The 24565-nt window shown below is 50.9% G+C and overlaps 1 protein-coding gene across 32 annotated transcripts in view; it reads right to left on the minus strand.

Moving 5' to 3' along the window:
- The window catches only part of CDK5RAP2 (CDK5 regulatory subunit associated protein 2), a 180182-nt gene that overhangs the window by 18143 nt on the left and 137474 nt on the right, over window positions 1–24565 (minus strand). For 31 of the 32 annotated variants that reach the window (XM_081528276.1, XM_081528247.1, XM_081528278.1 and 28 more), the window contains 8 exons: window positions 24182–24414; window positions 17774–17822; window positions 15065–15237; window positions 10994–11113; window positions 6563–6679; window positions 3649–3826; window positions 2654–2775; window positions 1368–1616 (listed from right to left, as the gene is read on the minus strand). In XM_081528276.1, coding sequence (XP_081384402.1) covers window positions 1368–1616; window positions 2654–2775; window positions 3649–3826; window positions 6563–6679; window positions 10994–11113; window positions 15065–15237; window positions 17774–17822; window positions 24182–24414 — 1241 coding nt within the window. The remainder of the gene's footprint in view (window positions 1–1367; window positions 1617–2653; window positions 2776–3648; window positions 3827–6562; window positions 6680–10993; window positions 11114–15064; window positions 15238–17773; window positions 17823–24181; window positions 24415–24565) is intronic. The other variant, XM_081528279.1, reaches the window with a different exon arrangement.

Below are 24565 nucleotides of genomic sequence, written 5' to 3' on the forward strand. Positions count from 1 at the left end.
TGTATCACCCATGCAGAAGGCGGCAGTAGGGGCCCCTCCCAGCCCTGTGAGGTTCCCCTTGCAGGATCTTATCCTAGGAATACTGCTCAACAGAACAATCATGTTAATGCTGATGTTCACTAAAGCGCCGAATCAGAGACCACTCTAATCACCACCAGTGTAATGGCTTGGTGACTGACAATCATCTGAAACCAGTTAATCAGGAAGCCCATGTGAAGGAAGGGGTAACACTGATGATGTAATATTGGGCAAAAACAAAGAAAGGCACAAAAACCAATCTGAACCTTAGGAATTCACACCTATACTTGATTACCAAATGAAGGAACACAAAGGGCAAAGTACAAAAAAATGAATACTTTGTAACCAAGAAGCACCTTTTCCTTTTTTCTTTTCCGCATTGTCACAGCACCTTTTTGGTTCAAATTTTAAAATCCTTCCCAAGGAGAAACCCATGAGTCAATTACTACAAGTTCCAAGGCTGGGTGACTGGGTGCTCTTTGAGAGATTGTAACTTTCTAAATTAAAGGTGTTAATTCCCAACCTAAGTAAAGGACAAGTGAAGTATAAGTATAAACTCTGTGGATATTCCTTACTCCCCCACCCCCGATGCACACACCCACCCTGCGGGCATGAGGACAGTGACCCCCAGGCCCCTGAGGCCCTCTAGGTGGTGCTTCAGGAACAGACTGGACTTGGCGCTGGGAATGGGAATGATTTCTAGCTCCAGCTCTGCCACTGACTTGCGGTGGTGACTCTGGAAAAGCCTCTTGCCCTCTCTGAGTTTTAGTTCCTTCATGAAAAGAGCAAAGAGGCTGGCCTGGCTGACGGCTTTGAGCCTGAGCGCTTGCCAGTGTATCCCGGACCTATGTGGGGGGGGTCCGGGAGCCTCGTTTATCCTCTCCCTGCCCCTCTGCAGCCTCCGCAAGGCCAGACAAAGAACCCGCAGGCAAGCACCAAACAGAACTAGCGTTCAAAACCGCCAGGAAGCTTTTCAGATCCTGAGACACTGACAGCTGGAGGAGGAGGTGTAGAACCTCTTTTAAAGGTGGTAAAAGGGACTAAAATGAATTTCCAGCAGCGGGTGACGTGGACAGGACTAAGTGGAGGGGAGGAAGCAAGACTGGAGGCAACGAGGGCGGCTGGAGGCCCCGACTCGGCTGCCCTGAGAACCCACAGGCCCCAGACAGAGACGACGGCATTTTGCCAAAGGTGACACTAATTAGCGGTCAGGTCCCAGGCTCCTGGGGTCTGGTGAGTCTGCTGTCAGTGGGCAGACACCTCTGTGGGGCGAGGGTGGGATTCAGAAGCTCGCGTGTCCCGCACAGACGCGCAGGGCTGTGTCTCAGCGGGGAGAGGCAGGGCAGTACCAGGCTCGTCCAGCGGCAGAGGCCACTCAGGGGCGGACAGGGTCTGCAGAGCCAGAGCGAGAGTGGCTTCCCGGGCCTTCTCGCCGTCCTGCAGCAGCTGCTCCTCCACCTGGCTCTGCAGCGTCATGTTGGTCTTGATGCTTTTCTCCAGCAACGTCTGCAGAGCCTGGACCTCGGCCAGGAGGCCGTGCAGGTGACCCAGGAGGTCCCGGTCCCTCCAGCCTTCTCTCGACGCCTCCACACAAGTCTCTGCGAACGTGAGCAAAGGGAAACCTCGACACCGTCCGCTGCCCAAGGGTCAGCCGTGAGCTGATGGTGCTTGCCACCCACCACCACCGCCTCCCTCTCCCCTGCCCGAGAACTAGGAAGAGTTGAACATAACAACTCGACTTTAAAAACAAAAATATCAGCAGACTTAATTGCTGCTATTCCACAGGCCCTAAGTAAGAGCTGGAAATTAATCTTCGCTTCTGGCCATTAAGGCCTAGCAAATTGCACACCAAACCCCAAAATTATGTCTAGTAGTAATAAAATCTATTTGGGCTGGAATTATAGAATGAAAGGGGCTGATTTTCAGAGCCGCAGTATATTAAAAAGGCACAACAGCAAGAATAAGAGCAACTTGAGGAGAAAATGAAAGCTGAGAGGTGACCCTTTTCTAGATAGACTTTCAGTAGGGAGAAACCATCTGGAAAACTAGTTGAAAAAAAACAACAAAAACCCCCACCACACCTCAAAATTGATTCTAAAACGTTAGAGTTTACAGGCAAGTCACTCTGATCCGGTATCTCCAGGACAGAGAGCGGACCAGCGACCATCTCCAGAGCACTCAGCGCACAGCAGGTGCTCCATGACTATCTGCTGAATGAATGGGCCAAAAAAAAAGGAAATACACTAGCAGGAAGACTGTTATTTCGTGAGCGTCTACTGTGTGCCAGGTACCATGCTAGGATGTTTAATAAATGATCGCATCTAATTTTCATGACTGCAGAGAACCGAGATTAGCAGACGTGTGTTGCAGCAGAGGGAACAGGCCCAAAGGGGTGAGCTGACTGCGGAAGGCACACCCCGGGCCGCGAGGCTGTGAGAACCCAGACCTCAGCCGGCTGGAATCCCGAGCCTCAGCCCTTCCCTGCTTCCTGCTGCCGCTTCAGAAGGAGGGTCGGCCGGAGAGCCTGCCTCAGAGTCCACCTGCGCCACCAGGGAGGCAGGCCTGGGGTTTTAGGATGGAGGGCCAGCCTGTTGTTGGTAGAGAGGAGAGAGCTCCTGGCCAGAGTGCCCAGTACCTCGCGGCCTCCGCTGCTCTTGGTCCAGCTTCTCATACACCTTCAGCGCCACCCGCAGGGACCTCAGGAGCTTGTCGCTCTGTAAGAGCAGCTGCTGCCTCAACGTCGTCTCCTCCTGCAGCCTGGAAAGGCCCCGCCGCCACGGGGAGGAGAGGTTAGTCTCACGCGGGGGGCTTACTGGAACCACACGGGGTTCCCGCCGTCACCCATGGAGGGTGACCGAGACTGCTGGCATGCTGAGGGGCATCCTGAGGGCCCCTCCAGGCCCAGCCCTTGACATCTGTGATCTTGGGTCGTCTTCACAGACACCCCAAGAGGGATGCGCTACGAATCTTCAACTCAGGAACATGAGGAAGTGAAATGCAAAATGGCTATGTCTCACCCACGGGTGCCCAGCTCAGGAGAGAAGCAGGGCTGTGATGGCACGGACCGTGAGCTTACGGATCACTGCACCGTGCTGGGGAAGGAGGGCAACCTCAGGAACTAGAGGTCGGGGGGAAATCATGAGAGCTGACGGGGGCTGCTGAGACACACAGGACGAGACGGAGACCACGGGGACCGAGGGGCCTGCAGAGGAGCAGTCAGCATGAGCGGCTCAGCGTCCGAGTCAGACTCACTCAACCCTCCGCGCAAAGCCACCCGTTGCTTCCCACTCACTCAGCATGAAAGCCAAGGTCCCCCCCTGGCCTCGGGGCCCTCCTCCAGCATGGCCCCCTGCTCTGCCGTGCACCAGCCAAGGACACCCTGCCCAGGGCCCTCATCCTTTCCAAAGAGAAGGATCTTCCAGAGGCTCCGCAGGGGTGATGCGCTCCCTGCCGCCAGGTGGCTGCTCAGACAGCATCTTGTCAGTGAGGCCGGCCTTGACGCACCCGGATGACACAGAGCCATGGGCCCCAGACCCTGCCCGACCTAGACGACCCCCTCCTCTTACTCCACCCCTGCCTGACAGGTCCTGTGTTGCATGCTCACTGTGGCCCAGAGGCCCTGACCCCTACCTGCTCAGCACACTGCGGCCGTGGCAGACCTCCCGAAGCAGCCGCTGGTTCCGATCCTCCTGCTCGTCTGCCTGTCTCCGCAGCCTCTCCTCCTCCGCCCTCACAGAGGCCAGCTCCCGCTGCAGGCGCTCCAGGCTCGCGGCCTTCCTGGAGAGGGACTCGCACAGCTTCTGTCTGTCTGCGTGCACAGAAAGCGCCACTGAGACGAGACACCGTTTGTTTTTCCCAACCTTATTACGCAAATACAGCACTTCAGCCGGAGCGCGCCAAGAATACAAAGGAGAGAAGGAGATTTCATCTGGCATTGTGATTGTGGCATTCCAATTATCTCATGCGTTTTGGGCAGATAAATCTGTCAACATCAAGGCTGCACATTAAACGTCACTGGGATGAGATGGGCCCGTTTAATTTTCTATTAAATAATGGCCTGTGCCTTCATAGAGCAAAAACTGGGTAGACATTAGAGACAGAGGCAAGAAACGGGGCTCAAAACTCTGGCGACGGGTGCTAGGCAAGTCTCAGAAGCCCTCCAGGAGGCCAGCGGGCTGTGCAGACGGCCCCTCGGCCACCACTGCCAGGCCAGGAGGCCAGCGCTCCCGAGGGATGAGCAGTGCTGGGGCTCAGGGATACACGGTCCAGCACGAGGCCTGGGGACAGAGGGCCATGCTCAAGTGCGGCTCTTCCGTTTACTGACCCCCACAACCTTCAGCCAGTCTCTTTACTTCTCTGTGCCTCAGTTTCCTCATGTGCGTGGCCAGGAGTAGTAACTGAGTCACTACGTGTAAAGGCTTCATTCAGGGCCTCAAAGCACACTGAAGGCTGCCAGCACTCTGGTGGCTGCCAGCTGTGCCGGTGCTGCTAATGGCTGACGTCACCGCAGAGCTCACTGTGTTACCTTAAGATCTCCCTGTGTATCATCCAGCTTACTCTTCAGAGCAAATCTCCATGGAGGTATCTGGCTTACTCTCTATTTGCCAGACAGGATGTTAAGGATCGGAGAGACTAAGGCTTTGCCGAGGTCACACAGCCAGTAACTGGCAGAGCCAGGATTCAGATCCAGCTTTTCTGATTCCACTCTTAACCATGACTCAATCATCTTTGAGCAAGCTTTCTCCTCTCCCAGCAGACTGCAACCACATTGAGCTTCCTACAACTCCAGACTAGTCCAGACTCCACCCCCATCTCTAACCCCTGGGCCTCTGTCCACCCTTTTCTTTCTATTTAAAATGCCCTGGCTCTTCTAAACCTTAGCTGTTTAGCTGTTTAAGTTGTTAAGTCTTGTCTGACTCTTTGCAACCCCATGGACTGCAGCCTGCAAGGCTCCTCTGTCCCTGTGATTTCCCAGCCAAGAATTACTGGAGTGGGTTGCTATTTCCTTCTCTGGGGAAGCTTCCCGACCCAGGGATTGAACCAGCGTCTCCTGCATTGGCAAACAGATTCTTTACCACTCAGCCACCAGGGAAACCCTCTAAACCTTAGGCACCTCTGCTAATCCCTACTAGCATCCCAGAGTCAGCTCTTGAAGGCCAGCTCCTCCTGGGTCAGGACGCCTTCTCCAGGGTCCCGCGCTCCCAGAGGCTTTATCGTGGCTGATCCTCACCGTGGTCTGCCACAGTCCCCTGGCTCTCTCTCCCGTCAGACCGTGAGCGCCCCTGCGGGAAGGGGTCAGGTCCCGTTCAACTCTGTATCAGAATCTACACAGGCTGCAATACAGAAGAGGCATCAGGAAGCGTTTGCCGAATGAATGAATGATCTGCAGAAGCCCCAGGTTCATTCATCTCTTAAGCCAAAATCAGCATCAGTATCTCTACTGAAAATGGGATAAGCTGGCCTGAGTTCCAGCTCCACCATCTCTAGCTCTGTGACCGCAGGCCGGTCAATTCCCCAGGCCTCAGTGTCTTACTGTAAGGCAGGACTAATAATAATGTCATTCCGGAAGCATTTTATGTATCGTCAGAAAATATAAATAAAACCTCTTTGAGGGCTAAGCTCCACACAGAAGGAATTAAAAGAAGAGACATTTAAAAGAAACACTGTCATTTTCCCTGGTGGCTCAGTAAAGCATCTGCCTGCAATGCAGGAGACCCGGGTTTGATCCCTGGGTGGGGAAGATCCCCTGGAGAAGGAAACGGCAACCCACTCCAGTGTTCTTGCCTGGGAAATCCCAGGAACAGGAGCCTGGCAGGCTAACTGTCCATGGGGTCACAAGAGTTGGACACGACTTAGTGACTGCTGCTGCTGCTGCGTCACTTCAGTCATGTCCGACTCTGTGCGACCCCATAGACGGCAGCCCATCAGGCTCCCCCGTCCCTGGGATTCTCCAGGCAAGAATACTGGAGTGAGTTGCCATTTCCTTCTCCAGTGCATGAAAGGGAAAAGTGAAAGTGAAATCGCTCAGTCGTGTCCAACTCCTAGCGACCCCATGGACTGTAGCCTACCAGGCTCCTCCGTCCATGGGATTTTCCAGGCAAGAGTACTGGAGTGGGGTGCCATTGCCTTCTCGACTTAGTGACTACACCACCACAAAGGAAATACTGGAAAAGCTTTCCTGATAGTAGAAAGTCTCTGAAATTTGGGGACTAATGTATTTCCAGCCCTTCTCTCTCCCGCTGTGAACTAGGATGAGTGAGAGGCAGCTGCACAGAGCGCAGGGTGACAAGCGAAGAAACGTCTGCTAACCCCGCAGAGGCAACGTGCTGTGGCCTTTCACCGGGCTTAGTTGCCCCAACAGCCCAATGCAGAGCTCCTGTTTTACAGCTAACGATACTGAGGTTCCGAGAGGCTGAGCAACCGGCCAGAAGTCACAGAGCCACAGGACTTGAACACAGGCGGGTCGAACTCCAGCACCTGCAGCCTTCCCACGCCACAGGGGGCTGTGGGACCCCAGGCTGCAGATGGAGCCTCTAGTTTTTACCTCTGGATCCTTTAGCGAGCATCGTATTGAGGGCCTGGTTCTGCTTCCTCAGGAAACGTACTTCTGATGTCAGAGAATTATGCATCTCTGGACCATAAGCCAAAACATTTGAAGAACCTATAAAAACACACAGAGTTCACAATTTACAGATGGTCTTCAGGCCCAAGTGCATGGAACTTTCTAGAAAACAGTTTTAAATAATGAGGAAACACAACACATCATGCACATTAGTCCTGTGAACTCCGTGAGGTATCACCAGAGCCCACAGGGGGAGCAGAGTGAGTTTGAAAGAGGAGATGGAGGGGACTCCCGGCATCTTTCCCGCCCTCGCGGTGAACAGAGGAGGAGCTGGGCAGGAGTGCGTGGTGATCTCAGCCTCCACGGTTTCTCTCCTGAGGGCCGAGCCCTCTGGGGACCTCTCCTCTGAGGTTCCAGTCCACGCCTCACCCTCCCTCCCGTTTGCTGCCTGTGTAGACGGTCTCACCACTACCCCAACCTGAGCTGAAAACCTGGGAGCCGGCCCAAAAGCATCTTCTTCTCCGCAGTCAGGCCACCGCTACTGCTGACCCTTCCCCCAAAATGCCACGGACACTGGTCCACTCTTCTCTGCCCCTGTGGTTCAGCCGCAATTTTGCCCTATTTGCCTCAGCCAACAAGATGATTAACCTAAACACAGTCTGTTCATGGTTTCTTTTTTATTTTTTTCTGCTCAAAACTATTTGATGGCACCACCACCGCGAAAGATAATCACACAACCAAACGCAACGTCCAACCGTCAAACCTCTATTATTAGCGCGAATCTCACAGCCCACCCCACTGCCTCTCACACTGAGCCCAACTGAGCCACCCTGTGCTCCAAACACACCACGTGGTCACACACCACCCCAGCTTTACGGGATGAGGCATTCCCTTTGTCTAGAAAGCCTGCCACCTTGCTCAACTGTCAAAACCACACTCATCCTGCAACTCGTAGCTCAAGCTCACTGCCCCAAAGCACAGACTAAAAACAGCAGGCTCTAAAGCTAGACAGACTGGGTCTGAGGTCACGCACAAACTCTGATCCGTTCCCTCACCCCTAAACACCTGCCCGGGCTCAAGTCTGTCTCCTGAAACCCTAGCCCTTCCTCTGGCCGGACCGCTCCCCTGACGCTCCACGTCAGCACTCCTGCACGGGGAGCCTTCCATGTCTGTACCATGTGTAACGTTCGTGTTCATGGCCACCGCCCCGAGAGCACCCGCTGTACGCAAGGCGCTCTCTGCACGTGGCAGACAGATGCCTCCCCTTCGGAGTCCACCACACCTCAGAGCCCGAGGGCCAGACACCTGCTCTCCCAGCCTCCGGGGCGGCTACAGCAGGTCATGTGCCACTTCTGGTCCACGAGATTTGACAGCAAGCCTGCTGGGAACTTCCGGGAAAGACCTCCCGCCCGGATGAAAAGAGAAGGACGGGGAGGAGCAGGCCCTACCTGCTCTGTTCCCTCCTCTGGACTCCGTCCTGAGAGGAGGGGAGGCGGCAGCCCCCGCAGGTACTAACCCCACGCCCTGCTCCCAGTCAAGCAGCCGTAAGGCCTGCTTACAACTGCCTGCCCTGGATTGCCTGTTGCATCCAGGCAACAAAAACAAAAATCCCCATTGTTTATACCAGTTTTTAACTCATATTCTGTTATCTGCAGCTGAAAACATCCTGATACACAACTGATTACCTGTGTGGTAACCCACTCCAGTATTCTTACTTGGGAAACCCCATGGACAGAGGAGCCTGGCGGGCTACAGTCCATGGGGTCACAAAAGAGTCTGACACAACTTAGCGAATAAACAACACCGTACTCAAACTCCCTCGAAGAAAGGTATGGCACTGTGTCTCCCAGAAGCCAGAGTTCATTCTTTCTCTACTCCACAAGTACTACCTTTTTCTCATGTGAATGACTCACTAGTTACAGCACCATCTTTTTTCACTGGCACCCATCTCTCCCTACCACCCTCCTCCACGCTCCCCTATAGACTCTGCTGTCCTTTTAGAGACACTTGGGTCTGAACCTTGGCTCTGGCTTCTTAAGAGCTGCAGGAGCTCAGGCAAGTCACATTAACTTCCCTACCTCTCTATGAACTCAATAAAAATGATCAATGCTAATATTACTTGCTATTACCACGTTAACACATGACTGATGACAGGCTGGAGCCGAAAGAGGACCAAAGAACAATCTGGATGAGCAGGTAAGCTTCTCCAGAAGTCTTCTACGACTACGGCTAAGGCGGCCACTTTTCAAAGAGATAATGGGGCCAAGGAACAGTTTCTGGCAAAGCCTGAGCTAGCAGGGTCCAATTCTGATGCTAAGAGGCCCTCAACATCATCTTTCCTCAACATCATCACTAGAAGCTTGTGTTAACAATATTCCACCTCAACATTACAAGGAGCTGTGCCTTTCTCAAACCTGCTCCCAGGATGAACATTTCACAGCAGGGGGAGGCCGAACCACTATTATTTCTTTGTCTTTTTGGGGATTGTGACGACATGGTGAGAACAGCATATCTTTCCGCCAGCATAAATACTTTATGAATGTCTTTCTGTAAAACTTCCCATCAGAGCGAATTACTCTCCAGAGCAACTTCCCGCTGCATTGTAGCTGGTGGCCATTTGAGCCCCCCAAATAATTCTATAGTTGGATTTGCCTGGGAAAATGTGACACGGACTGAACCTAACTCAGGCATCACCACGAGCAAGTGTGGTGGGCCCAGGCGTGTATTTCTCTTCTGCATCTGATGAGACTAATGACTCAGCTTAATCAATTTCCCTGGGAGTGAGATAGGGAGGAGGGGAGGATGCAGGGTTGGGGGAGAGGGGCGGCGGGGGAAAGAGAGGGGCGGGGGTGATTGGGTAGAGAGAGAGAGAGGGAACCAGTCTCTTTACCTTGCACACCACCACATACACAGCACTTTGAAAAGATGTCCTTCCAGGCTGATAGTTATGATGGACCAGAGAGCAGACTTGGGAACCAAAGATGCGAGTGCTGCCCCTCACTCCGTCTTTCTAGAACTCACTTATCTCATCACTATTAATGGCAATGACTCGAGGGGTCCTCACCCACTGCAGAGCTTTGTAATGTTAAACTAATCACGTTGTACAGAATAAAACAGTAAAATAAAACTGATGATAATGAAGAAAACCACCAGTGAGGTGCTGAGCAAGGCCCTATTTATAATGTCTCATTTAATCTCACAATGACCCCGTTTTATAAGATAATGAAGATGGGGAAGGAGGGGAGAAGAGCCCAAAGTCAGAAAGCTAACAGACAGAAGAGGCTGGTCCCCGCCCAGGCCAGGCCAGCTCGCAGACAAAGCTGGGCTGTGCCTGGTGACCAATGCTGCTCTCAAGACCCATTCTTCCCAGCGTGAGAACACTCCCTTTGGAGCAAAAAAGGAAAGATCCCAAAACAGAGTATTCAGTGATAAGAGGAACAGAACAGTGATATAAAGTATTCTGCCTTTCAGGCAGGTGATGGAGAGAATAAGAACATACATTTGTATTTGCATTAACACTGAGGGTAGAGAAGAAAACTAACAAAGGTGGGAGGAGAGAAGGCAGAATAGGATTAAGGGTATAGGATGGAGATATTAATTTTTGAACCATGTGAATGTCTTACCTATGGGAGAAACATGCATTTTTAAAGTTTTTCATGGAAGAATATTCCATGCAGGGCTAACTGTGGTTATGGAGGAATGCCCTCATGATTGGCACGTGGGAGTTATCAGATTGCTGAAGTGCTCACACTTTTAGAGTTTGCTATTGACAAAAGACAAAACTCTGCTGTGTTATTTTAACATATCTATCTTATCTCACTGGGGGGGTTTGCCCAGTGGCTCAGCGGTAAAGAATCTGCCTGTCAATGCAGGAGACGTGGGTTGATCTCTGGGTCAGGAAGATCTCCTGGGGCAGGAAATGGCAACTCACTCCAATATTCCTGCCTGGGAAATCCCATGGACAGAAGAGCCTGGTGAGCTGCAGGCCATGAGGGTCACAAGGGAGACACGACTGACTAAACAACAGCAACACAATCTGTCTCGCTGTAGCGTCTACAGTCAAATGAGGAGCCGCTCGTGGCCCAGGACACCGGGAGACGGCAGACCCCTCCAGCGGCCGAGAAACACACGCGATCGGGTGCGAGCTTCGTGCCGGGGCTGTGGGGCGCTGCACTGGTGTCGGAGCACCTGACTCTCATCACCACCACAATACACCGGGGATGCCTACCCCCACTTAACAGATAACTTACTGCCAGCTGAGAGTCAGCAAGGTTAAGTGCGCAGCAAAGTCAGGATGCGGACTGAAACCTCTCTGGCCACAGGTTCAAGGCCCTTCCCGATACACAGCGTGCTTATCCAGGCAAATGCGTCACAAAGGAGCCCCTCACCGCCCTTTGGGAAAGTTCACCTTACCTTGGTCACATTCAGTCCCTTGTCGTTCCAGCTGTTTCCGTAGCTTCTCATTTGTCTTAATAGATTCCTCTAAACGTTTTCTCAAACTTCGAATTTCTTGTATATGTTCCATTAGTAAGTCTACAGGAAGGAGGGCATTTTTAATTTAAAGTCTGAAGCCCCCAACAAACTGAATAATTTATGAACTATGCAGTGATCTTGAAATTCTAAGAAGTACTGGCTGTGTTAAGAGAGTCTTGCCCGGGCATGGGGGTGCTGAGCTATTGCCCACAGCTACAGCCTGTCTGTGATGATTCTCTGCAGCGCTCCATGAAGAAGATACTTTACATCACATGGAAAAATTACACTTCATACAATTTTAATGCTAACACTAATACAGCCTTTTATTCTTCTAAATATCAAATATTAATTTAAAATCTTCCTTTTGGTGAAACTAAAAGATCACTTTCAAGTTCGCCTGAATTGCCGGAGAGTTGATTAAGCCACTTTCATAACAAATTCAGATACTTTTGAGACTAATTCTTTGAAAGGAATATGTTAACCATTTATCACTTATTAAGACTTAAAAACAAGGCAAAACAATAACCCCAACACTAGTGAGAATTGTAAGAAGAGCTCTCTCAAGAAGTATATCCTGTTAGTGTGGGCATAAATGTATATGACTCTGGGGACCATTTTATTAATAATCATTAGAGAGGTTCTTTACAATATCTTTTACCAAATAATTCTATTTTCAGCAATCTATTTAAAGAGATCACCAGAGATGCTAACAATCATTGACCAGAATGTATGGAAATGTTCATCTTAGCACTTTTTATAACAGAATTGAAAATATCTCAAATTATTAAATTAACTGCATTATATCCCTTATGATACAATACTACACAGCCATTAAAATTATATTATGAAGACCATAAAATATCATGGGGAAAATATAGATAAAAAATGGGTTATTTGGCATAATCACAACTCTGTTTAAAAACTTGCAGACAGGAAAGATATATATAAGCAAAAGAAGGAAATACATCTAAATATTAACAGAGGTTGCCTTTAGGTGGTAGATCTTAGGCTTCTCAAAACTTTTATATTACATCTCAACATAATATTTAACAATACATATAAATTTAAATTTTCTGAATTTTCTAAAACGAGGATGCATTATTTTCTCAGCCTTTGCCACATCTCACTTTAAGAAAGTATGAAGGAAGCACGGTTCCAATCCAGAGGTAGGTCTCTAGAATTAGTGCTTACAGCATAATCACATTAAGTATCCAAAGGCAAAACTAATGCCTTTAATTCATCAATTAGGGTATACTCAGTATGTCTTGGTAATGTTTGCTTTAAAACATTATACTAATGTTACGACCCAGTTTTAATTTCTCCAAAATGACTTTCATTTACAAGTAGCACAATGTTACAGATCTTTTCCTAATTAAACAGTAATTTTGCCATGAATTTGAACGTTTACGAGACGACTTAATTCCCAGATCCTCAGCTATCTCCTGTTAATGCCAGAAGTGTGGCAAATCATTTGGTGGACTGAGGACCCTGCCTGAAGTAAACTGGGGTGTCATGCACCACACCTCCACTCTTGCCTTGCTGCCCCTCAAATCTCTCAGCAGCCAGTCAGGTCCAAGGGAGTCAGGAACTTATCTTCCTTGCTGGTTTATCCACGCCACACACTGCCAGCTTCTGGGGCAAAAACGCTCAGCAGCGATCAGCAGGACACATCTTCTGAGTCTGGCTGGAAGCTGGAATCACCACTTGGGCTTAAGGACACATTCCCAGTCGAACTAGACACCACTTGTTAATTATGCAGCCTTAACTGGGCAGAAGGAAACACTATACTTGTCTTAACAACACGGGAGAAAATTATCTGTCCCTCTTAGAATAATACTCTTCTGACAAATGCTGAGTCTTTAAAACCCATCCTGCAAGAAGCAACCACCAAAAACAACAGTATACACATCTTCTGCCAAGTACTTTCAATTTATAGAATCTAGGTCAAGAAAGTGTCCCGAAATAAGGGGAAAGCTTCATGTTCAAAGACATTCCCCGCAGCACTTTTCACAATTGTGATATTTTAGAAAATGACTTAAATGTTCAGCAACAGAGGAACAAAAGGAAAACTGCAGTTTAGCCATTCAAGGGACGACTGCAAGGCCGCCGAAAATGATGTTATGTGACGTGTCGGAAACCTTATGATACAACGCAAGCGAAAAGAGCACAGGCACTGAATTCTCTCTCTGCTCCACCGCGAACACGACAAAAGGAAAACGGATGCAGAGACAGAGGAGAAGCAGGCCCCAAAAGCTAACAGTGGGTTAGTCAGGATGGCTCCAGAGAGCACTGTCCGCCTCCAGCAAAGTGCCTGATCATCCACTAGGGAAGCCCAAGGTCATGGGTCCTCAAGAGGAATCAGATACCTAAATGGCTCTACACTGGAAATAAACCAAGGCTGGAGTGGCAGAGGGGGTGGAAAGTGAAAACAAGAGGGGCAGGCTGGGAGAGAAAGAGGAAGTGCCTGGCACCACCTGAGTGGGAGGATTTTAAAGAACAGGGGTCGCAGATATTCCAGTGGCAAGGCTAGGCTTGCTGCCGTGTAAACCCCGCCCTCTCTAGGCCCCGCACCTCCGTCAGCTCCTCCCACAAAGATTCTGTGCCGGAGGAGGAGGGCACCAGACAGGGAAACAATTTAAGATCTGACCTGAGTCGAAAGGCAGATAGTGGGGCCAGAAATAACAGAAAAACCAAGAGCAGAAACTCACAAACTGCAGAGGGAGACAGCCAGAAATCCAAAGAAAACACATCCAGGTACCTGGTTACTGGAGGAGCCCAGCTGACACCCAAGTCACACCTGTGTGCATCACGTGCTACGTTTGTCTTCATACTGTGCTCCTCCAGGCCCTGAGTGTCCTACTGGAGTCTCAGAGGCAGCCATCGGGGATAAAGGCTCTACTCCTCTGGAAAAATTTACCTTTTATATATTTCATATATCTCTTATATAAACAGTTTCATCTGAAAAAAAAAGGGAGGGGGGATTTCTGTTGCCAAAAAGAGGTTTTAAAAGTTTGAAACCCTTGTCAACAAAGAGCTTTTAGCAGGGAAGCGTCTGATTTGTTCTCGGGTCCATTCTGGGCACCTGGCAAAGAAGCCACTGGAAACGTGAGAGGCCAGAGGACGTCAGCTGAGGTCCAGAGTCTAGACCGAGGTTCAGAAAACGCGGGCACCTGTCTCAAAGCCGCCCCCCACCTGTTTTAAAGGTGAATAAAGTTATACTGGAACATACCCACACTCATTCATTTATGTATTTTCTACAGCTGCTTTCTGCTGCAATAGCACAATTGAGTAACTGCAACAAAGAACAGGTGCTCTTCAAAGCCTATATACATCCTATTGGCCTTTTACTGGGGAAGATCTATCTGTTCTGGTCTGTACAATCCCTGGAACTTATGATGAACAGTAAGCCCTACCCAAGGCCCAACAGGAGGTATCAGGACTGGTGTAAGGGGAGCTCAGGGTAGGGGGGCCTCAGGAGGATGATTCTGCTAGCTGAGCCCACAGCTCCATGGTCAGGGGCAGGACAAAGGGCTGACGCAAAAGGTTAAAGGTCACACTAAAGAGAAACACAGCAGATTTATCAAATTCAAAAATCTCCAAACAGGGGGCGAGATACTTTCGGGCACCTGTACAATTCAAGCCAAGGATCTTAAAGCGACATCACCTTATGAAGAGCTTGAAAGAAACAACAGGAAATTGACCAGACCGGGAGCTGATCCGTGACCCCAGTGCTTTCCGGACCGCCACTGCCAGATGAGCGAGGAAATGGCAAGTCATCATCAAGAAACAAAGACGACTGCTCCCTAGTCTCCAGCACCTTCAACACCCGTAGGCTTCTCCATCGATAAACGATGTCTGAACGACCGACTTGGCCCCTCCTCGGATGCCTTCTCATCCAGTAACCACTCAGATGTTGCTGCCCTCGCCTCCACTACAGAGGCAGGAGGGTAAATCATCATTCAAACCGGAAGTCTCGGCTAGGTTTACGACGCTTGGCCAAGCACGGCTTACCTTGAGAAAAGTTGTTGGCCGGGCCCGACGCCTTCTCAGCCTCACTGTCTTGCTTCTGGTCTCGCGAGGAGCAGGACTTCTCGGACAGCCCACAGTCGGACAGCGCGCGCGAGGCCAAGGGTGCGGGAGACTCGGGGAGAATGTGCTGGTATGTGAAGCTGTCTTCTTCAGTCCTTGACCATCGAGATTGAAAGAGAAATCGTTTTCCACACTAAGACCCCAAACCAGGATAAGAACACTTGCCCTTTACCATTTGCCTACATTTGCGACGTGGGTCTGGAGCCTTCTGCACCCCTAGAGCATTTTTTAGCAAAGACATTCTAAAAACAAACCAAAAAGGGGGTCAGTGAGCTCAACTGGGCGTCAATGAAGTAGGAGGACCCACTGTCTGGCTGGCAGGGGAGGGCCCCGAGAGAGGCTGCTTTGTACCAGGCGCTTTACACACTCTGTCCTCGCTGGTAGTCAGAGAACCCGCTGAGAAGGGGGGACCATCCGCAGGCAGAGTGGGGAGATGTGGGACAGCAGAACCTCGCCTGCTTGGACGTGGCAGGGCAACCATCTGAACCCTTATCTGACTGCTTCCAACCCCCAGAAGAATGTGGGGGGCGGGGGCAACCCAAACCCACAGGTGGACTTATGGGTTACCAATCTCAAAACCCTCGTGGTCCCCAAGCTGGTTGCAATATCACCATTCAGGAAATCACCTGGTCATTAACCTGTATTTCCCAAGGGCCACCTCCGCCAGGAGGAAAACACCCTGAGCTTCCTGAGAAGCCCACGTGAACCTCCATTATAGATAAGCGCCTTAACTTAAGCTCTTTTTTCTCCCACTTTTTCCTATAACTTCGTGTCTCATTATTCACGAGCTCAGACAGGAGCAAAGGACTCCAAAGCGGCAACACATTCATTAACAGGTAAACACCAGATGCAACTTCGCTCAGACAGCGTGATGGATGCTCAGGCTCACTACCGCCTTGCAAAGGAAGGAAGGGGGCAAGGGTGCCCGTTTAATTAGCTTAGGAGTGACCCATGCGAGTGCTAAGCCTGCAGCTGAAGATGGGTGAACAGAAGCAAGCCTGTCAGAGACAAGAAGAGGGGCTGAGGAGGCTCCCTGCCTTCTTCCAGCCCATTCTCCAGTCAACCATGGTTGGTTTTCAGATCAGCAAGTCTGCTCCTGTCTAGTCCCAGCCTGCCCTCCTTTGGACATACCCCTCTTCCTGTAGAACAGGATCTGGGCTCTTAATACAGGATGTGAGGACCAGGCCAAGGTGCCCCCGCCCACCTCTGTAGCTCCATGCTCTGCCCATCAGCAGAGCCCCCTCCAAGGGGCCACATCTACACCTCAAGGGTGGACACGCTCCCTGAAAGCCCCACCCCAAGCCTCATCCTTCTGATCTCTGTTTGCTAAGACATCTCCAGCGGGGAGGTCCTTACTGCCCCCTCCACAGCATGCCAATGAGACCCATTATTATCAGGGTGGAAGTGGAAGGTCAGACTGGGAGGGATCCTTGAGAATGCTGCAATGGGAGAGGACTGTTTCTTCCAAACTTACAGAAGCCCTGATTAAAATGTGCTCCAGTGAGCTGCGCCACTTCCCTGCCTGCTCACTCTAATGATGCTGGCGGCCTTCGTGATGCCAGTAAAATCTAAAACTCCGCATCCCAGACTGGTCTCTATTTCTTTATTTCGGCCCCAGGGATCCAAAGGGTCGCAGCTCCCAAGAGGAGCGAAGCGTCAACAGTTGCCAACAACAGTGAGAACCCTGAACAAGTCAGCAGAGGAAGGCACAGCCTTGATGTTTCCAGTTGGCCACAGAGGCAAGCTAAGGGCGTAAACAACCCATTTACACCACGAACATTTTTAAACATTCCAATCACATGCCAGAAAGCTGGGGCTGGAGCAAGTGTGCAGATATTTAAGACAGTCTTTGCCCTCAAAAGGCAACAGGGAATAAGCATCCAGGTGTGGGAGTAACAGCAGCTTGAAGTTCAAACCCCAGTGCTGCCTCTTCCTGGCACGCATGCAACTCTGACCCCTCGGGCACCTAACCACAAACTCAGAACAAGAACGCTCACCTTGTAGGGTCTGAAACGACGCGAATGCCGAGGGCGGCAGCGGGCACATGCTAACGCCTAGTTGACGCTGTCCCCTTACCTCTGTCGGGGACTCCTTGAATACCACATGGTAAGTGCTGCAGCGCAACTGAGCGCCAAGCGTTACGAGAAGGATCAGTGAGCCTGGGGTGAGGGCGGAGAGGTGAGGGGTCGGGGAGAGCAGGCCGTCTCCTGCGAGCCGACTCTGAAGGAGGAGTTGGAAGTCACAGGGAGAAGGCAGGGTGTACTGCATGTATACTCGCACGGTCTGGAGAGCAAGCCAACGTCAGATTAGGAGTGAAGCGTGGGGTCCGTGATGGAAAGGACGGATGGGTCAGGCTCGAGTCTGCAACTCATGCTCCAGGGACTCAGGGGCCAACAGAAGGAACGTGCCATCTGAGTCAAATCGCCTGAGAGACATGCCAAGAGCAGCCTCACACGGCTGAAGGAAGGCCGCAGGACACACAGCCTGAACTCCTGGTTTTGCACGGCCATCGTCCATTTCCTAGGCGTTTCTGCTCTATTCACCAGACGCAGGAAACGAACAGAACAGGAGGGAGCCCAGAACGCCCGACGCTGGCAGACAAAGCCACCTCGCCCCGTGCTGCACACTCACCTCTCCCTCGGTTCTCTCTGGGCTTCCATTTCCACGTCAACTGCATTTCCTGGAAGCAGAAATAACATCAAGAAGGACATTAACAGAAAAGAAAAAGTGCTCCCTAATAATTTCTTGCTCATCCATTTGCAGAGGCACTATTCCATTAGTTTAGACACTCTTCTATAACAGTCCTGGATATTTTAAGCTGGATTACCAAGAATACCGCTCAGACTGTAGACTCCAGCGCCAGTGCTCGTCCCAGGAGGAAGGTGACAGCCCTGAATCTAAAAAGCAATCACAAAGGCACTGCTGGGCACAGGCTCTTCCTCCTTCCCTAAAATTCTGATATCAGCAGAAGAGAGGCCTGTTGCAGGAGACGGCGAACAGAATCCAGAGAAAGCAGCTCACTGCCCTCTAGGTCCGAAATTCCAGAGTCTTCTCACCACAGACTTGCTCCTGGCTTCCCTTCTGTTCTTTCCTCCATGCGTTCTCACACAGATGATAGTTATTGTGACTTAACTTCTCACTTTGGCCTTTATTTTTTTTTTAGCACACTAATGGTGATTTTTTTTTAACCTGATCTATTTTGGGCTGCACTGGGTCTTGGGTGCCGCGCGAGCTTTTCTCCAGTTGCGGTGAGCAGGGGACGACTCCCCAGCACAGCACATGGGCTTCTCCCTGCGCTGGCTCCTCTCGTCGTGGAGGACAGGCCTGGGGGACTCGGGCTTCAGCAGCTGCAGCTCCCAGGCCCTGGAGCACAGGCTCCGTAGTTGAGGTGCACAGGCTTAGCTGCTCTGTAGCACGTGGGATCCTCCCGGATCAGGGATCAAAACCACGTCTCCTACGTCAGCAAGTGGATTCTTTACCACTGAGCCACCAGGGAAGACCCTCAGTCTGGCCTTTATTATGAGCACTTCTCTTACCAAGTTTGCTTTAGAAATGTCACGTTCAATGAGAACAGGAATAGTCCCTTGGAGGTGGATGTGGACCAGTTTCTGCCAGTTCCCTAGCTGACATCGAGATCCTCTCCAATTTTTCATTTTATAAGAGAAACATCTTTGTGCATACAGCTCTATCTGCACTGAAATTATCTCCTCCAGAAAGGCTCTGAGAAGCGGGATTCCCAGGAAAAGGAGGCTGTGCGTGCAGCTGAAAAAGCTGGTGTCTGCAGCAGCGGGGTGACCAGATGAAATGACAAAGGAAAACAAAATGAGGCTCGGGACACAGCTGGGGACGTGTTCTGCTGCCCCTGTGCATCACTACGCGCTGTGCAAAAGGAGCATGTGAGCCCAGCTTTCAGAAATGAACACCCGTATTTTTAAAATATTTCCGAACTCTGGAAATTGCAGGCTGGGAGGAACTCTTTGAAGAAACGAATGCGTGGCTAAAGAAAAAGACAAACCTTCAGTAGCTGTACTGGAAAAATGAGACTATAATTAAACAGTACCCACACGTACCATTTCCAAGACTACTCCTAAAAGGAAACGTTCTCGAACACCACAGCGCGGAGGAGATCACAGCAGAGACACACACATACTTCTCGTCTTGTGGTTACCTCTGCGCCCACCAGGCTGGCCCCTGAGTCCCAGCACCACGTGGGGCAGGATGCTCAGGCTCTCAGAACGGGCCCTGAGGGCGGTTCCTTGGCACTCACGTCTCCCTCAGGCCCCAAGACAACCCCATGAGCCAGGGTCAGGCTCTCTGTTTTAAGGTAACGATGAGAAATCCAGGGAGTTCAATGTTCCCACCCTCCCAGTTCACACTCCATTTACTTCACCGCATGTTCAGGTAAGCCAGGGAGACAGAGACGCTCTCACAGCCGCCTGCCCACTCTACAGGTACCAGCCAGACAAACAATATCATGACACGTGCTTCACATCTACCACTGTCCTTCAGAAGTACAGGGACTTCGCAGGGCAGCATATGCCTGGTCCGGGGCAGGCTTTAAGCATTCTGGGTTGCCTGACAGTAAACTCATCTCAAAACCAGCAGAAAACTCCCCTTGATTCCTAACAAAGTCCACAACCACAGAAGGAGCCCATGAGCTGGATGCCGCCAGCAACCTCAGGTTCCCTTCTTCAGATCAGAGACCCTTTGGGGAGCTTGTAACAACTCAACAGCTGTATTCCACTCACTTCCTTCCACCACAGAGTTCTTTAAAACCAAATGACAGACCGTTTTTGTGGGACTCACAGGGAGATGGCTGGTACTACGCACTGAATTCTTGGTGCAATCTCCCTTCATGCAGGTGACAGGGTACCATCTGTCCGGCTCTTCCAGAAGCTTAGGAAGCATGTCATGGAAAACTGCTCCCATCTCTCAGGCAAATCTCACTGCTACACCCAAAAAGCTGTAAAGTATGTGGCGGTGGAAAGGTCCCATCTTTCCACACAGAGAGACATCCAGTTATCCGCTAACCTATCTGAACAAGGGTGAGAGGCACGATGCAGGACCGGCTTGTCACGGGTGGAACCGCCTGCAGTCTCCTCCTTGCACTGACCCCTCTGTATGCGGTCACTGGTCACTACGTAAGAAGTCACTTGGGAAAACAGTCCTCCCTAGCTCCACACCCATCGATCGTACAAGTTTAAGCTCAAATATCAGAGTCTGGCATCTCCTACGTGACCCAAACGCTTCTTCCTTTCCGTCTCACCGGTAATTCATATTAAATATTTACAGTTCTCCTCCCAGGTTGCCTGCATCCGACGCTGAGGACACAGATATGAATGAGGGGCCTGCCCCCAAAGGGTTCACAGCTGAGTGGGGACCGTGGACCCAAAAGATGATTCCACAACAGCACCGTGATGAGGCAGCACGGGATGCTGTGGGCGGGTGGGGCCAAGCCCCACCCAGCCTGGACCAGCAGAGAGTTCAGACGAGGTGCCGACTGGTCTAGATCTCTCAAGCAGGAGAAAGCTGTTTTATGAAGGTACAAGGGCCAGGTAGAGGGCAGATTTCAGGGCTACTCAGGAGTATTCCGTGGATACTCCACTTTATTGGGTAGCCTGGCTCATGAAGCTAACCAGAGCATGCATGCCCCACCCCACCCCCCACCATTCGGGAAATAACCTTCCCCACCAGCCATGAATCCTCCCAACGTGGCAGCCTGAGCTCCCATGTCCTTTCCTCCTGGAAGCCTCCCCTTCAGAGTCCATAGGTGCCCCCTCCAAGCTCAAGGATGTGTGCCAGACAGAGGCGGGAGGCCTTTCATCCACGGGTACCCCAGGGTCAGGTCCATACCACGTAAGACCCCCAGCAGCATCATCAGATCCTGACTGGGCACTGCTTGCCTGGCCTTTTCCTAGGTCGGGAGGCCAGGACAGGACAAGACTGCCCCCCATGTCCCCCCCCCAACTTCCAGGAGCTCGGGCTCTGAAGAAACAAAATACGCCATCACCCGCTGAGCTCCCTCCACTGGCCAGGCGGGGCCCCAGCCACCTTAGTGATCCTCAATCCTCCAGAGCTGTCAGAAAGCACACTGCCACCCTCCTTGGGTTCTGCCAGTTAAATATCTTAAAGGAAAGAGCAGGATATGCACAAAGATCCCAATCCATTGGTCCTTCATCACAGCCCTAAACTGGAGACAACCTAAATGTCCATCTAATGGGGAATGATTAATTACAGTGTCTTCATACGGAAGAACGCTCTGCAGCCCCTAAAACTTACAATGTAGCTCAACATTTATGGTCTATAATTGAACTAAGGGAAGGGCTACAAACTGTCGTACTTCCACCCAAAATACACACATGGATAAAAAAGGTCTGGAAAGTATACACTCCAGGGTGTGCATGTTTTGCTGTATAAATGATGCAATTTCAGGAGTATTCACTTATCTGTTATTCCCCAATAAACGGGTACTGCTTTGTATTAATAAAAAAAAAAAAGACTAAATTTTTTAAGAACTCATGCTATGCAACTACCTCAAACATAAAATTACTTTATGGTGGGCTCACTTCACAATTCAGAGCCAGACTCTTCAGATGGCAGCCCAGAAAGACCCACCTCGGCCACATGTTATTCTCTAAGAAAAAGAGCTGCTGCAGAGAGGTTCCTGAGACTCTATGCCTTTTGTGGGGGAGACTTAAGGTCTGTGTTTGTGTTGTCTGTTAAGCCCGAAACGCTTCTGCTTCCAGAACCCATAGGAAACAAGAAGCGAGATCTCCTTGGGCTTGTCAAGGTAAATAAGTAAAACATAAGTCAAGGGGAGGCGAGAGCTGAGGGAGGGCGGGTGTCTGGTGCCAGAGGCAGTCTCTCTCCGCCTCCCGCTCCCAGGCAGAGGGCTGGGAGGAAGGAGAGAGACAGACAGAAAGTGCCTCGGGCCAGGAAGACACAGCTCTATCTTGAGGACCCACTGATCCCTCCTACAGCAAAATGGAAGCTAGCTTATTTGCAAAATCTTAGCCAGAAGAAAGGGGATTTCGTATAAGCTGGGAGAAGTCGAGTGTTCCTGCGTTCTGGCCCTCCGAGGTCCTGAGAGCTGGTACTAACTAGACAACGGGCCTGTGACGTGCCCTTTTTAAAAACGGAGAAAACAACACTTCCTGGGCCCAGAAGGCCAAACTACCCCACGTTCTACCTCGGCATCACACTGAACACGTGGACCCTTGTGAACCATCTGTGTGTCTGCACGAAGGCACGAAGACTGGGTCAAATCAAGGTTCTTCCCTGTTAAGGCCGAGTTCCTCATGTAAAACCGCTTGTTCTGAGAGTGAAGCCCCCGGCTCACAACAAGTACAGGACTCCAGGGTGAGGCACCAAGAGTGCTGTGCAAGGCCTCCCACCCGTGACTGAACTGAGCCCTTACGGCTCACAAAGGAAAGCCTCTGATTTTGGGCAGAGAGCAGTCATGACCTGACGTACACTTTGTGAAGACCACTCTGACCACAGTAGAAATGGACTCTTTCAGGCCCAGGGTGGAGGCACAGAGGCCAGGGAAGAGGGGACCGCACCCACCCCAAAGAGCGGCAGGCAGGCAGCTGGAGCCGCGGCGGCAGTGAGGTGGTAGGACCGGCTGATCTGGAATATGCACAGAAGGCAGGGATGCAGAGGGGCACCCAGGGGGGCGGGAGAACTGACTCCGAATGGTGTCCTCCTAGGAGTCAAGGGAGGAGAGCTCCCCAAGGAGGAGGGGCCAACCACATCCACTCTCCTCTCAGGACTATCAGTAAGGGGTACGGGTATGTTTACATGTATGTATGTATCTGCCTAGAGAGAGAGGGAACGATACACTGAACATGGCAAAACATCATGGCAAAGAGATGGGGAAACAGTGGACACAGTAGCAGACTTTTGTTTTGGGGGGGGCTCCAAAATCACTGCAGATGGTGACTGCAGCCATGAAATAAAAAGACACTTACTCCTTGGGAGAAAAGTTATGATCAACCTAGATAGCATATTAAAAAGCAGAGATGTTACTTTGCCAACAAAAGTCTGTCTAGTCAAGGCTATGGTTTTTCCAGTAGTCATGTATGGATGTGAGAGCTGGTCTATAAAGAAAGCTGAGTGCCAAAGAATTGATGCTTTTGAATTCTGGTGTCGCAGAAGACTCTTGAGAGTCCCTTGGACTGCAAGGAGATCCGACCAGTCCATCCTATAGAAGATCAGGTCTGGATATTCTTTGGAAGGACTGATGTTGAAGCTGAAACTCCAATTCTCTGGCCACCTAATGCGAAGAGCTGACTCATCTGAAAAGACCCTGATGCTGGGAAAGATAGAGGGCAGGAAGAGAAGGGGATAACAGAGGATGAGATGGTTGGATGGCATCACCAACTCAATGGACATGAGTTTGGGTAAACTCTGGAGGTTGGTGATGGACAGGGAGGTCTGGCATGCTGCAGTCGATGGGGCTGCAAAGAGTCGGACACGACTGAGCAACTGAACTGAACTATATGGGAGATGTCTGCTGTAGTCTCAAAAAAATGCAAATTATTATTTTTGAATTGTAATGCAAGAACATCTATTAAAGTACCTAGCACATAGCTAATGTTTGGCAAAGGTTTTCTTTCATCCTTCCTCAGACCATCTCTGATGCTTAAATATGTTTTTAACCAATGAACATTTGGGTTTTCTTGTTTGCTTTGTTTGTTTGTTGCTGCCAGACTTACTCTGCTGCCGTGAGTCTTTACCTGCCAAACCTGGGTTTCTATCTTCTCTTGACAATTCAGAGGAACTGGCAACCACGTAGCCATGCCTTCCCAGCCTGGCCCGAGGCCCCTCCACTGGACCCCGGGTCTGGAACAGGGCAGACTGCCAACCTCGGGGCAGCGGCCACCGGAAGGAAGCAGGCCAGTGGGGCTCTGCTGTCACCTCGGCAGGGCAGGGGGCGGAAGGTGAGGCCAAGGAGCCAGTTCCCCCGGGAGCCCCTCCGAGAAGTCCTGGACCAGTGCCTGATCCATCTCAGGACTTGCAGGCCCGCGCCTCACTCACCCTTGAGAAACAGCTGCTCTAGCTGCTCCAGCAGCGCCGCGCACTGATGCAGCTGCTCCTGGAAGCCCTCGGCCACGCAGTGGTCCACGTCGCTGGCCTGCAGCAGCTCCTCAAACGCCTTGATCATGGTGTTCATGTGCTGATGACAGACGACGCAGATGCTGTGGCTGTCCTTTATCTGCTGTCGTTGGAGGGAGAGTTCCCTGGCTTGGGCCTGAACTAACGAATCGTACCTGATACAGGAGGGAAAAGGAAAGGCTGGCACCCATTCTGTGACTTTAACACTAATTGGAAAACTGACAAAGCAGGATTTTGAAAAGCCTGCAGCTGTACAAGTATCTATACTTTTGGAACAACTGCAACGACGCGAGGTCGCGACTCTTT

The sequence above is a fragment of the Giraffa tippelskirchi genome, chromosome 1 (genome assembly GCF_054371585.1).
Source record: "Giraffa tippelskirchi isolate mGirTip1 chromosome 1, T2T-mGirTip1v1.2.pri, whole genome shotgun sequence".
NCBI lineage: Eukaryota > Metazoa > Chordata > Mammalia > Artiodactyla > Giraffidae > Giraffa > Giraffa tippelskirchi.